Source organism: Micromesistius poutassou, assembly GCF_964030765.1.
Source record: "Micromesistius poutassou genome assembly, chromosome: 14".
NCBI classification, from domain to species: Eukaryota; Metazoa; Chordata; class Actinopteri; order Gadiformes; family Gadidae; genus Micromesistius; species Micromesistius poutassou.
Window position 1 is genome coordinate 14,866,592 of NC_140284.1, and position 15,334 is coordinate 14,881,925.

At 44.7% G+C, this 15,334-nt stretch overlaps 1 protein-coding gene across 1 annotated transcript; it reads right to left on the reverse strand.

The window, feature by feature from the left end:
• Positions 1–11,300: 11,300 nt before the first annotated feature.
• On the reverse strand, positions 11,301–14,458 carry LOC311358228 (uncharacterized protein; the record flags this gene model as incomplete). The annotated part of the gene is made up of 4 exons (XM_084478231.1): positions 11,301–11,394; positions 11,478–11,713; positions 13,079–13,239; positions 14,008–14,458. 4 exons carry the CDS (start codon positions 14,456–14,458, stop codon positions 11,301–11,303), a joined length of 942 nt encoding a protein of 313 aa, XP_084334357.1.
• Positions 14,459–15,334: the final 876 nt, after the last annotated feature.

Sequence of the window (15,334 nt, forward strand, 5' to 3'; positions counted from 1 at the left end):
CGTCATTGCGCGACGGCGTATTGCTGACCTCTAGCGTCTCTAGCGTGGAACTACATTTTTCCGAAGACTACAACAAGCGCGCTTTGATCCATGCGTTCTTGTCGTAGCCTTGATTTCAATCAGGTTATCGTATACGTTATTATGAGAATCACTTAGGTCGGCCTTGGCCAACGGGAATATTTGGGGTCACTTGAATCCCAATTCACATGTGGAAAAAAAGAGGCTAAACATGTTGATGTTGAAATTAACTGCCCCCAGTAGCCTAGTCTTTCTTTAATGTGAAGTTAGCATTTTCTTTTCTTATGGTGTAGGCCTATATTATGTGCTTACTAACCAGCAATGAATGAATTCATTTCGATTCAAATAATTATGTTTCTGGAATTGGTATCCATTATTATCAATTTTATTCTGTTCTCTTCTTCTGCTTTACCGCGTCTCTCATGCGTCTTCCCATGAATCAATGTCTGTTGAGATAGTCCTGTAACGTGACGCACGTCACTCCAAGTGACGGGTGTCACGCATATCGGCCAGGCTTATGCTGTTGCTACAAGTCTGTTAATCTGTGGTGCCAGAAGCTCTTATGTTGTATGTGCTGTGTAGTCTTGTCTGTGTGTGTGTGTGTGTGTGTGTGTGTGTGTGTGTGTGTGTGTGTGTGTGTGTGTGTGTGTGTGTGTGTGTGTGTGTGTGTGTGTGTGTGTGTGTGTGTGTGTGTGTGTGTTGTAACAGTGGACAATAAAGATTTCAATCAATTATATATTTATACATATACATGTAGATACATATATGTATCTATATATATTCAAAATTAGGCCTACAATAGAGCAATCAAGTGCGCCATGTAGTGAATAGATGGATGTCACCATGTGATCGGCCACGGTAGTTCCACTTTGTAACAGCGAAGAGATCCGCATTTCAGAACTTACCAGTGGAGGCCAGCAGGGGGCACCAGATATCTAGTGAAGATATTTATCCAATGCGTGACATAAATGGGGTTCATGTTCTATGGGTTACAATATTTAAGGAAGGTAACCGACATGTCCAGTATTATAAAGATACATGTTCAAGTATGACCTCATGCCATTGTACTTTAGACCTTTTCTGTCACCCAGTGCAGAAGAATGCATTTTATTGCAGACTGTCAGCATTTTGCAGATTCCCTTTATATTTATCAGTAATAATACCTCTCAGTCACATGCATAGGGGATCACATTCAGAAATAATACTTAAGATGGTGTTCCTGTCCTGTCTGCTAAAATGTCTGTATCTTGCTGCAAGACCGCAGACAAACGTGAGACGTTTGTTCACTCAGGATATGAGGGGACTCCTGGTGTTAGGGGAAGTCGGAGGAGGGGGGGAATGGGAAGTCCTCCCACTCGTCATCGGCGTCTGCTGTATCTTTTGCCTCTGCTGGCAGTCTCTGCAATGTATCGCAGAATGCCTGGGTCAGATACAGATACAACAAGTTAATAGGTGGTCAGTATCACATTACAATCTGAATAGTTTTTGAAAAGATTAATAAACTTCACCAGCACAGACTGTGGCTAAACACCTGTGTAGCCAAACTGACACTCATCTTGGAGAATGTGGGCAGATGCCTCTCAGTAAGCTTTGGGGCCATTCTGATGGGGTGAAGCTTGTACAATTCATATGGGACAATTGTACAATTCATTTGTGATATGATGCCAAAGGACATTTTTTCCTTGTGTCTAAGGATCTAAGGATGTAAATAAATATGAGCTGGTTTGTGAATCATTGTGATATCTTGTATCTTCAGTATGTTCAGTATTGTTGTAGTATAGTATCCTATCATTTCTCATTTTTGTTTATTTACTATTGGTTATTGTTCTTATTGTTGTCTCCTCTGCCCAGCCCAGCCCACCCCTAGTATAGTTGTGTTATATAATGTTTGTGTTAATGTTAGTGTTAACTGTAGAATAACAAAGGTGAGGTTATTTTTCTTAATGTTTTGATGCCTTTTTTTATTTCTCTGAACTGTGAATAAACTTCCCCGTTGCAAGTTTGTATAATTACTGTTTCAATGTGACTCTCAATCTGTGTTAGGAGGTCATGATGTAGCCTAGACCATATTCCTCATTTAACAAACATGTGTAGCTATTATGTGTTGCAGGGCAGATGGTCAATTCAAATTCAACTCAATGGCTTACAACCAACCAATCTGTAAAGATCATTGAATGAATATAACTCAATGAGAAGTGGTGTAGACTATTTTCCCTGTGAAGGTCGCTAGCCCATGACATAGTAATTCCTAAAAAAAACAACTATACAACTATACAGTCTATAGACTATAGCAGATGTTGAAGTTTTTTAAATCGTTAACAAACTATTTTATGGAACAATTGTATGGAACAATTATATGGAACAATCGGTTAAGGTTAAGGTTAAGTTAAGTGCTCAAGCTCTAACACTTGGTAGAGTGCAGCTTGAATAGGCCATGTGCGATTTTACCGGGCTCTCCGGTTTTTGCCAACTTTCCCTCCCAGGTGCAGCCCTCAGGTAGTCTATGATCATTCATACAGGAGCAACCAAGAACGCTACATTTTTCGTTCTTGGAAAATTTAAAAAAGGACAATCCTTTCCCACTGTTTGAGCAATGTGTCACCGCACACCTATGAGGCATTTCTTTATTTATATATCTTTATTTCTAAATTATGATAAGATAGATTAAATGTTATTGAGCGCTACATTGACTGTGTTATTTAAGCAAGATCACACGAGAGGGAGTGCTGTTGTACTGAATATCAGCACAGCTGTGATTCGGTTGTAAGTACGAGTTTGTAGGCCGAGTGCCGAAGATAATCACAGCCGTCACTTCCGGGTCAATAATTACAAGGATACAAGGATACAAGAGGCCTCTAAGAATAGTCTTTTTTGCATAGGAAATTTCCTTTCCTAAGGAGATGACCTGGAAGTACTTGGAGAAAAGGTGGTTTGAATTCTATACGAAAGGAAAGGAGATATTGGTATCCCATAATCCTTTACGCCGGCAATATTTAAATAAACCGGCCACCGACGAAGTTTAACGACTCTACGCAAAGACGCATGAGAGACGCGGTAAAGCAGAAGAAGAGAGAAGAGAAGAAAATACAATTGATAATATACCAATTCCAGAAACATCATTATTTGAATCGAAATGAATTCATTTATTGCTGGTTAGTAAGCACACAATATACACCATAAGAAAATAAAATGCTGACTTCACATTTAAGAAAGATTACTGGGGGCAGTTAATTTCAACATCAACATAAGTTTGGCCTCTTTTTTGTCCACATATGAATTCAAGTGGCCTCAAATATATTCAGTGATTCTCACTGTTGGCGATAACCTGATTGAAATCAATACGAGAAGAACGCATGGATCAAAAGAGCGCTTGTTGTAGTCCCATCTTCGGAAAATTGTAATTCCACGCTAGAGACACTAGAGGTCAGCAATACCCGCCGTTGCGCAATGACGTTGGTTAGGAAAAGTGGAGTCGAATTCATTTTAAACAGTGCAGTGTTTTCCTATGTTAGAAAGGAAGCACCTTTCCATCTCTCCTTGACCCGATGACTTTTTCCACAAAGGTTAAGGAAAGGACGCATAAAGGTTAGGAGAGAGATGACTATTCGTAGAGGCCCAAGGAGTTTGGCATAGCAATTGTGATTTGCTGTTAACAACGTAAGTTATGAACATAACTATGGATCTATGAGACCTCACTCAGACCGTCACTACGGTCTTAACCGTGAATGATACCATCCTTCTACCTATCTTGCGAGACCATAATATCAACAGTCATATGACTGACCTTAAGGAGGCGGGGCTCGAAGTGCATACTTCGAGTGCCTCAGCACGCCTCAGCCCGTTGCGAGCGACAAGAGATAGTGATGGTCATCGTTCGGTCCCATAGATCCATAGTTATGTTCATAACTTACGATCTATTTCGACCTCACTCAGACCGTCACTACGGTCTTAACCGTGGATGAGTCATATCAACAATGTCACGAGGAAGAAGATTCTCCGTTATCAGTCTGCTCGGTGGCAGACATGAGAATAGTGGAGCCCATTGTTGCGGACGCAACAGTGACTATAAAATCTGGTGAAAGACGCTGCTTAGACACTGGGTGGCCCAACTGCTTATCAGCATAACACACAAACAGCTTAGTATGTGCCTGCCTCAGCTGCTGTGTACGATCAACATAAGCCCTCAATGCTCTTACTGGACACAATGTATGAAGAGCAATTCCTCCTTGGCACACTGGATCAGGGTGAAATGCTTCCAGTTCAATAGCTTGATTAACTGTGTCTGGCCTTACCACCTTAGGTAGGAAGCATGGATTTGGCCACAGAGACACCCCCGCATTCTCAGGCTTCCACCTCAAGCACTTGTCACTAACAGATGCAGAGTGTATGTAGCTCACTCACCCTTTTAGCTGAACATATGGCCAAAAGAAATGTCGTTTTTTGTGCCAAAAGCTTTAAATCCGACTGCTCCAGCAGTTCATATGGGGCATTAGTCAAGGACTTCAACACCAAAGGGAGGTCCCAAGATGGAGCTCTCAGGCTCCTGTCTGGTCGCAGACGGTTAGTGCCCTTGAGGAACTGAGACACCAGTTCCTCAAGGACAGAAAGATCCCACAGAAAGATCTCCAACTGTCTCGTGAAATACAGAAATAGCGTCAGTATAGACCCTCAGGGTGCTTGCTGCCCTCCCCGAGTCCATTAGGGACTGCAGGAAGAGAAGCACCAAAGCCACTGGACAGGTGATAGGGTCCAACTCCCTTGGTACCATGACGAGAAAAACTTCCATCTTTGTTGGTAATTGGCTCATGTGGATGGTGCCCTGGCATTATTTATCGTCTCCAGGACAGCCTTGCTCAAATTTTGAGAGATGGACTGAGGAGGGGCCAACTGCATTACAGCTGGGTTCGGATGCCAGATTTGGCCTGAGAGAGAAGGTCTGCCCTGTGAGGCAAGGGCCAGGGTTGGCCGTAAACAAGACGGAGGAGGGCCGAGAACCAATGTCTCCTTGGCCAGGGTGGGGCCACTAACAGGACCCTGTAGCAGCCCTGGGCAATCCTGTTTAGCACATGGGGTACCAATGGAAGTGGAGGGAAAGCGTATAGTAACCCTTCCGGCCACTCTTGAGACAGTGCATCCAGGCCTAAAGGGCTGCACGGTTGTCTCAGGGAGAACCACCTCTGGCAATGGGTTGTCTCCCTGGATACAAAGAGATCCACTTTGAATGTTCCAAAGTGAGCTGACAAGGTCGCCACAACCTCTGGGTGTAGTCTCCACTCCCCCGGGGGAGGCCCGAACATGGAGAGGAGGTCCGCCACTATGGTCAAAACCCCAGGTATGTAAACCGCCTTGAGTGAGGCCAGACGTGGGAAAGCCTAAGTCAGAAGCCTCTGAGCCACCTTTAGACAAGAGAGAGACCTCGTGCCGCCCTGATAGTTGATGTTGTACACCGTGGCAGAATTGTCTGTTCTTACAAGTACATGCCATCAGCTCCAGCACATTGATGTGTTCTGTGTCCCAAGGAGGCCCCCAGAAACCCCTCACTGTTCTGCCTTCCCAGACTGCTCCCCAGCATGTCTGGGAAGCGTCCGTAGAAACCAGGGTTCACCTCGAGGGCAGATTGCCCAGGGGGGTTCCCTGTGTAAGCCACCTGCTGTCCCGCCATGGGCGCAGAGCTCGAAGACATGACTGTGTTATCCGGAGCTTTACATACCTGTCCCTGTGTGGATTTAGGTTGAAAGCATTCAGCCACCGCTGTAGAGGCCGAGCCCTGAGGAGGCCCAACGGGATCACCACCACCGCTGCCAAAATTGACCCCAGCAGTCTCTGAAGGTGGATTAGTTCTAAGCGGCATGATCTTTAAGCCTGCCCTCTGTAGGGGCATCAGGGCAGCTGCCACCACCCTGGTGAATACCCTGGGAGACAGGGAGAGGCCAAATGGGAGGACTTTGAAGCCTGTTCCTGACAAATAGGGACGTGAAAATAAGCATTCTTGCGATCGATAGTGGTGAACCACTCCTTTTCCTCTATTGACTCCAGGATGTGCCTTGTGTGCAGCATCTTGAAGGGTACATTTTTTAACTTGCATTTTTTAGAAATGCATTAAGCCTCGGAGGTCTAGGATGGGGCGCAACCCCCCATCTTTCTTTGGGACCAGGAAATATATTGAGTAAAAGCCAGTGTGCTGTTCGCTGGAACTGACTTTTACAATTGCGTCTTCTTGCAGTAGCGTGGCGATCTCCTCGGCCAAAACGTCTGCCTGGACTGGGTCCTTCATGGATGTTATACGGACCCTGGAAAAAGGTGGGGGCTGCCGCCGAAATTGGAGCCTGTAACCCCTTGCGACTGTTGCCAGCACCCAGGGGTCTGAGACTTTCTGCTCCCAGCTGTCCAGGCGTAGCTGGGAGTGAACCCCGGCGGCTGCCCCACCAATCCTATTCATGACCCCGCCGGGGCACTGGGCCCCTTGGGGGACGTCTCGTTTGGGGAGCCCCTCTCGCTGTTGAGTGGGACCGAAACCCCTGCTGCAGTGACCTTAAGTTAGCACTGCCGTAGCCTTGGTTACCCGGGTTCTGGCATGTGTCACTCGCCCAAGGATCTTGACGGCTCCAAGCAGTCTGATATGGTTGCTGCTGGCCAGTAGGTCACTGCCCTGTCCTCACAGGGCGACTAAATGTGTACGTTGCACACACTCCCTAGTACGTACAGTCTGTTCGGCCTTCCTTAGCATGTTATGGGAGTCTGGATGAAACATTGAGCCCGGCTCCACTTGTCTTGTCACACTCCTTCCGTGGACACCGTGGGTCAGCCGTGACCTTCTCCGGGCCGAGAGAGGTTAAGGCTGCCATCTCCTTCTCCACCGGAGGCATATCACCCAGTCCTGTCTCCGACGGGTACCTTGGCCATCCTCCTGCAGCCCGAATTTAACTGAGGTGCTTGGCTAGGAGCATTCCAAGCTTTTTTTTTGCATTTTGCAGTAATCTTCCACTGCCGGAATAGCCACCGAGGGATGGGGTTGTGAAATGCCAGCCCAGACCCCCTCTGTTGAACTTCCATTGGGGTCTCAAGTAGGCTCTTCCGAACAATCATCTGCCAAAGCAGACCCCTCTGGGTGGGATGAGCTGAGGCCGTGTGATTCCTCAGCAAACTCCAGTTGTCCCTCTTTGCCGAAAAGTGAACCATGGGCATAGAGGGAGATGGAATCCGGGTGATTGGCTTTTGGCTCCTGGCATGATGACAGATGTGCGGGGGAGGCTCTGCCAGGGATATTAGCCTCAGAGAAAGCTGCACCCTGAGAGCGAGCTTCAATTCTGACAACCCTGTCGGTCAAACCACGAATGGCAGACAAAATTTGCAGCTTTATGTCCTCCTGCCCTGAAGTCGCCACTGGGGCGGGGGCTGGGCATTGCACTGGCTGCAGAGCCCCCTTCAAGGCTTGTTTCTTTTCTTCTTTTCTACTACGCCCATGGGAATGCTCACGTTGGCGTTTGCGTGAATGACCGCTAACTCGATCCTGTAGCCTACCATCGGTAGGAGGAGAAGCTGCCACAGCCCAGTGAGGGTGTTCTAACCCAGCCAGAGAGGAGACCTCTCCTCCAGAGGCAGGTCCAATGCAGCTAGGCATGGGGAGTCCACATCCTCCAAAAGGTGAGCCTTACCCAAACGTGGGGGACACGCTCTGTGACTATCACACGGGTCCATGGTCGCTCCACAAAAATGACATGTCTGGGGGGCCATAATGCCCAACAAAAAAACCCTGCCGACTGCGAACAGCAGACAATACTGTATAATATCTGTAAAACTTACTGCCCAGACAAAATCAAACTAACCCACAAAATGTACGCGAACGTACAATGGGGGATAAATAAAGAAAACCCACCTACTGCGCACAGAGGTTTAGGGGAAACTTAAGTTGACTACCAATTAAATAAAAATCAACTATGAAATAGTACGAGTCACCACTCTAGGGACGTACAAGGAAAAATAATTAAATAAATAAAGGAAACCTTCAAACGCCGAAAGGCAGCCTGATTGTTTGTTATACTTCTCTTTGTATTCTCACCAAACGCTGCTTTCTCTTTGCAGTCTAAGGGAAAAAGGCAACAGGTGTTAAACAATCAACAGAAATCAAACACCATGTGCTCTACAAAACTACTGCAGACCTTAATCACGTAATCACTTAACGTAATCACAGGGAAGCCAGTTTAACAATCCTCAGGGACCCAAGGCACCTGCACAATTATGTGACGGATTACTAGCTCCCTAAATTTTCAAACACAACTTACCGGCCTCTAGATGAGGCAAGAAAGGCAAAGAGGAACCCTCCCCAGGGTGCTTTATGCACTTTGAGCCCCGCCTCCTTAAGGTCAGTCATATGACTCGATATTGTTATGGTCTCGAAAGATAGGTAGAAGGATGGTATCATTCACGGTTAAGACCGTAGTGAGGGTCTGAGTGAGGTCAAAATAGATCAGATATCAACTGCTGTGTCACAGGCAGCACTCCCACAGACCTCAAACTCAAACTCGTTTTCCCCAGATTGGCAAGAACAGGCTGATAATAACAACAATAATAATACATATAATAATTATTATATATATATATATATTATACAATTTATATAATAATAATAAAATACCACCTAAACCATATATTTTCTGAAAGCATATACGGTACCCTCAGGATGAGATCCAACATGTTTTTTGATATGTCCTACGCTCATCATTATTATTATATCTGCATCCTGTGCACCCAGATTTCTTTACCTGAAATGTATGCATGCAAATTAGAGCATAGTTAGTAATGCCTCATTTGCTTATACAAACATACAATTCAAAAAAACTTGCAATACAAAGAAATGTTGTATTAACGTGAATAAAAGGCTGGATAAGTTTTCTCCTGTATCTTGCCATAGAATGTATAGGACATCAGTGGATTAAGCCTAATAGATGAAGTTGCCCAAGTGATAACACCAGGCACCCTTCTAAACCTTGAGTAGGCACCGCAGATCTGTAAGTTTAGGTAGAAAAAAAGACTAACAAACAATAGTTCAGTCCCCCGGCTCCTGGACAACCTAAATTCATCCCTATAGTTGGGTTGAGTTTGTATCCCATTGTCCTTTAATATGTCATTCTGTTCCCATTCAAATTAGGTTCAGGTGATTTGTTTTGATTGGCAGCATCCACCCCCATAAAGGACAATCCTGACCCTGAAACATTCTGTATTTACACATGTATCTGCTGCAGCTACAGTAGTGAGCTGCAGTTTAGGTATGACAATATGTGTTGTTTGTATACAGAAATGTAACAATTACAACGACAATTTAACAGAAATTGTGCTCCCACTCAAAGACTTTGAATATTTGTCTGTGCTTCACAGGTTACTTCATTTGTAAATGTAAACGTCAGTGCAGAGCAGCTGCAAACTTTCACTGCCTGTACTGCAGTCACACAACCTTATGGAAAGAGTAGTGTAAACTACAATCATCTCAATGCAACATCACTACAAGAAGAGCACTTCCCCTTTTGCTCCTACTTCCCTTCCTGGAAGTTATGCTTCATGAAAGATACTAGAATTATTATAAATATTATAATTATTGACGTAGGAACTCTGTTCAAATGTTGATGCATGGTCTCCTGCTTGTTCCCGGTCCAGCGCCCGCCGCCCAGGCCATCCACCTGAGGTTCCTGGCTGGTCCATCCGGCTTTCAGGCCACTTGCCCCTGAATCTCTCTCCAGACCCCCTCCACCCACCCTGATAGACCTGGTGGGACATCTGGAATCTGTCCGTTAAGGGGGGGTACTGTCATGTTCTGTGGTGTTCATTCTCCCTTTGTACGCCAGATGTCCCGAGACGTTTTCGCTCACCCTAGATCTCAAGCCTGCTATCACCTCCTTCCCCTCACCTGTGTCCTTGTCCCTCATCCATCCTGCAACACACCCCCCATTAATCTCTCCCCATTCATATGAGTTCACCTCCTTTGTTCCCTTGTTGGTTCTTTGTACCTTATTGTTCATGGAACAGACATTTGATACATTAAAGACCTTTTGATGTCGATGTGTCTGGATCCATCCCTCCTTGTTCCTGCTGCCCTGCCAGCACCCTGACACTAGGCAAACACCTGGATGTGAAACCAGGCTACAATCTCGCTTTAGAAGAGTATAAGGTGACCAAGCTAATTGACTAGATCTACAAAGAATATAGATGTCAGTTTTATATTCTGAATGAGGCTGCAACTCGCCATCCAAAACAATATTTAAATATCCATTGCCAGTTCCCCATATGATTTGCAGAAACTTTTGTTAAATTGTAAGTTTATTTTCATCAATTTAATTTTCATAAAAATCTAAGAACTGCTGTTGCATTTAAAGTAAATATATTAGGATCTAGATTTTCGTAAATTAAATAACATACACATAATATAAAGATGAGGTACAAAACATGGGAATATGCTATAGGTTACACATTAAGTGCAGTAATTCACAGGAAAGTGTAATGTAAAGTATAATGGCTCAGACAGACAGGCTACTCACAAAATATTTCCATTAAGATATATATAGTATTAAATGAACATTTACAACATCACACTTTAAAAAAAAAATCATAAGTCACATACATAGCAGATTTGGGGTTTTCTTTCTCGCTTGGGCCTATTGGATTTTTAACTTAAAATCTTTTCTTTCTAAATTTGGAATTAAATCGATATGGTATATATTTTGGAAGTATTTGTAACGAACCATTAAAGAATTGTAACAGTACACTACTTACAATGCCATCCCAATATCCTAAACTATCTGCCTTTATTTCATGAAACACGGAAGGTCCAGGCAGGCCTACCCGGTCCTTCGCTTCATTTGGAGGCCACTCCCTACCCAAATCCTTTCAAACATTGCATTGTTTCAAGCAAGAGTGACCGGATGGATCAGGGTACGGGTAAGGGTGAGGGTAATAGGCCTTTTATAAAATATCTGTCGCTTTCCATTATTATCCTTCCAAACGCATAGGCTCCTGAACGTCTGATGCCCGTTGCTCTTTAGCCTGGTTTACATGGGATACAAAAATAAAACCGAGGCTCCAGGTATTAACAAGTTCCTTTCTGGCCCAATGTCTATCCAAGCCAGCGGGTGGAAATAATGGATCATAAATAGGTCCCACAAGACATCTGATCCGTTGGTAATGAATCAAGTTACTTGAGTTACTTGTGATCATCTGAGGAAGAATGAAAGGACCTTCAAATAAAACCTTTTTTTAAAGACTTTGTCTATCCTTTACTCGATAGACAAAGCCTATTCTTCATCCCGGACCCCTCCTCTTCCTCTTCTCACCGTACCTCCCTCCCTCCCCCGCTGTTCTTCCGGAGGCCAGCGGCCCCCAAAGTGCCTGGCCCACGGTTAATCAATTCGATCACCTCGTCGTCACTCTCATTATCATCCTCATCATCATCATCATCTTCGTCGTCCTGCTCCCTCTCCAGCTCTTCTTCGTCTTCCTGGCCGGAGCTGTGGCTGCTGTCCCGCGGCCGGGCCTGGTGCTGCCCAGCCCCGGGGCTCCCCGTCCCGGACCTGGCCTGGTCCCGACCGGCCCCGGGGCTCCCCGTCCCGGGCCTGGCCTGGTCCGGAGGCTGTCCGGAGGCTGTCTGCTCCTTGGCTTTGCGGCTCCTCTTCCACTTCATTCGACGGTTCTGGAACCAGATCTTCACCTGCGACCACAACAACCGACATATCTAAATACACACTCGCCTACATTGTATTCAAGCGTTTAACAAAGATGTCGCTACGGTGACATTCGAACCAGGAACCAACATTGTTTCAACATTGTTTTAAAATATTGATAGATATTTTAACATATAGGCCTAGGCTATGTTCCAGTTCTTGTGAAAACGAACAGCCGAAAGTCGAGATCAGTCCATATCTATGGAGGGGCTTCAATTGTTCCAGATTTAACTCAAGCTTTGTTTCACTTGTTCCAGATTGAATCAATAAAAAACCTCCAAACTGCACTGCATATCCCTTAGTCACATATGAAATTAAAATGAGGCCTTTATGTTGAATCAAAATCCTAAATCTAAATTTAATTTTATATCGAAATCGAAATCTTATATCGAAATCCTAAATCGAAATGTTAAATCTGAAATGCTAAATCTTGTAGGCCTATATCAATTAAAATCTGTATATCTAAATCGACATCCTAAATCTAAATCTAAATGTTGAATCTTATATCTAAATCTAAATCCTAAATCTAAATGCTGAATCTGATATCGAAATTCTAAATCCATCCAACAGATAGGCTAATTCTCACACAAATTAGTTCTGCCTCCTAACCAGTCATATTAGCAGTGTGAGAATAAGTGTCTGTCTGTCTGTAGGTCCGACCTGCAGAGCTGCTGTTACCGCACCTTGTATATTTTTGGCTAAATCGACTGATGTGAAACAGCTGAACTTCTGTCCATGCGCGCATTTCTTGCCAAATGCACGTGATGCCACACCCAAAATATGACTGGTTAGGAGTCAGTACCAATTAGTATATGTATGAAAATAACCATATCTGTTGAATGGATTCAGGATTTAGATTTAGGATCTCGCGATTTTCTATACGATTTAGCTTCGGAATTAGTAGGCCTATTTAGTTTTAGGATTTAGATTTAGATATAAAATATAGATTTCAATTTAGGACCTCGATTTAGATTTAGAATTATGATTTCTATTTATCAGCTATAGATTTAGCATTTAGATTTAGTATTTCCTATGGTAGGCCTATATAGGCCTATAAAGATTTTTGATTTATTTTGGCCTCAGATTAAGAATTTCGATTTAAGATGTAGGCCTATGCATAAAGATATAAATGTAGATTTAGATTTAGGATATAGATTTGGATTTAAGATTTAGATTTAACATATAATTCAAATTGTATATATGTGAAAAAGGGACATGGAAATTGCAGTGCATTTTACTGAATCCGGGAATAATGAAGCAAAGCTCGGCCTGAATGTGGACCAAGTGAAGGACGTTCTTCAGCAGTTCAAGGTTACAAGCGGCCCCCAAACACACCAGCCCTCTCAGGCTACCTGGGTCTCGGTGAGCATCAGGGAGGTGGCCACCTCGAACCTCTTGGGCCGGGACAGGTACTTGTTGTCCTTGAATTGGTTCTCCAGCTCCAGCAGCTGCTGGCTGCTGAAGGCGGTGCGGGGCCTTCGACACTTCCCCAGGAGCCCCGCCTGCGAGGACGCTGCACACGCACACGCACACGCACACACACACACACACACACACACACACACACACACACACACACACACACACACACACACACACACACATTAAATAGTATTCTTCCATCACTTCTGCCGGAGAACGATCCCTGGTGGTTTTATTTGAGTTTGAGCACTTGGGTTAGACTAAAAATAAAACCGGCCTATTTATTTTAGGCTTTTCTCGTTTTAAATGCATTCACTTCTTAGAGTCAGTTTGTATTTTATCAATCACTTTCGTTGTTCGTGTGATGACGTCTGGGTTATGGCCCTGACTCTGAGTGGGTGACGTGTGAGGACACGGGAGGTGATACGGTTATATGGGGAGTCATAAAGCTTCATAGAGGTGCATTACCTTAATGAAAACGCTATAAATGGCATCTATTAATTTCCTTAATTAAATCTTATGCCTCCTTTTCAGATATTACTGTAACCAATAAATATCAATAGATTCTACAAAAACAGGCCTTGGAGTAGCCGGGGGCCTCTGGGGTCTCCGTCCTATGATCACCTTCTGATGCCCTTACATTGTTGGACTGAAACTACAAAAAGAGATAGTTCGTTTAAAACAAATTTCAAACAAAATTAAAATAGATAAATAAAATAAAAATACCTCCTTCATCTGATGTCATTGTCATCTATTATTGTTGTAATAATACTAATAATACATCTGGTCAGATATGAAACAATGAATAAGAAAGGCTATGAATATATAATTATATTAGGCTATATATTTATATAATTACCTGCGTAATCTCCAAATCTGGGTAACATCCCAGCTCTGAACCACGACTCCAGCTGGGGGGACCCGGTCAGACCCGACCCCTTAAACTGCTCCGGGCAAGGCTGGACCAGATGGGGGAAGCCCGGGTATAAGAAGGCGGGGTGCTGGCTCCCCAGGGCGGCCAGGTGGTACATTGAGCCCGGGTACAATCCGGGATGAACCGATGGGGCCATCGTTGGAAACCCCGACTGGGCGTAGCTGAGGAGCGGGCATTTAGAGAGCAGACCCGCGGTGATGTGAGGGTGGTGGTTCGGAGTCCGCCGAGGGGAGGAGGACTCGGAGCCGGGGCAGGACCCCGGGCTGTCCCCGGGACTCCGGCCGTACGACCCTGACGACGCGTCGTCCCGTTCCTGCGGGGGGGCCAGGAGCGCGTCGATGCCAAAGTTTTGTGATTTTGCAATGCTGGTCTTCATTTCGCTGCTACTTTAAAAGTCTCCAAAAATAAATGATGATTATCCCACTATAAACCTCAGTTGAATGTGTGCAGCATTTCATGTCATACTGAATGAAATAAAAAGCATCAAGCTCAACGACCAAGGCTGCTGTCCTGCTATCTGTGCCGCCTCTCCTCCGTAGTGGTCTCCAGCTCTGCGTTAAACCCGTCCACGCTGTCACTCGGGAGTGGGCAACCCTATCCCCCCCCCCCCCTAACACACACACACACACACACACACACACACACACACACACACACACACACACACACACACACACACACACACACACACACACCCGGCGCACAAGTGTTCCCCAATCTCCTCTTCGCTGATTGGTCAAACGACCGCAAGTTCAGCGTTCAGCGTTCAAGTCATCATTCTTCCCAAGAAATTACACCCAAACGATCATCTTCAGTGGCTTTCACGCTTGTAAAACGAGTCACCTTCACACGTCCAGAGGTAGCAGTGGTCACAGCAGTGGAAAAAGCAGTGTTTTAGTTGTACAGGTTTAATGAAGCCTTATCCATAAACATTGGTTTATAATTTGATGAGCCAGTCAGCCAATCCGTTTTCCTGCACCTCAGCCTCAAGATAAGAAACTAAGAACTAGATTCACTGCCTCTCTCTTTCTCTTTCTCTTTCCCTCTGTGTCTCTCAATCTCTCTCTCTCTCTCTCTCTCTCTCTCTCTCTCTCTCTCTCTCTCTCTCTCTCTCTCTCTCTCTCGCTCTCTCGCTCTCTCTCTGTCTGTCTGTCTGTCTGTCTCTCTGTCTCTCTGTGTATGTCTGGCTCTCTGTCTGTCTTTCTCTCTGGTTCTGTCTATTTTGCTCTGTTTGTCTCTGTGTCTGTTTCTC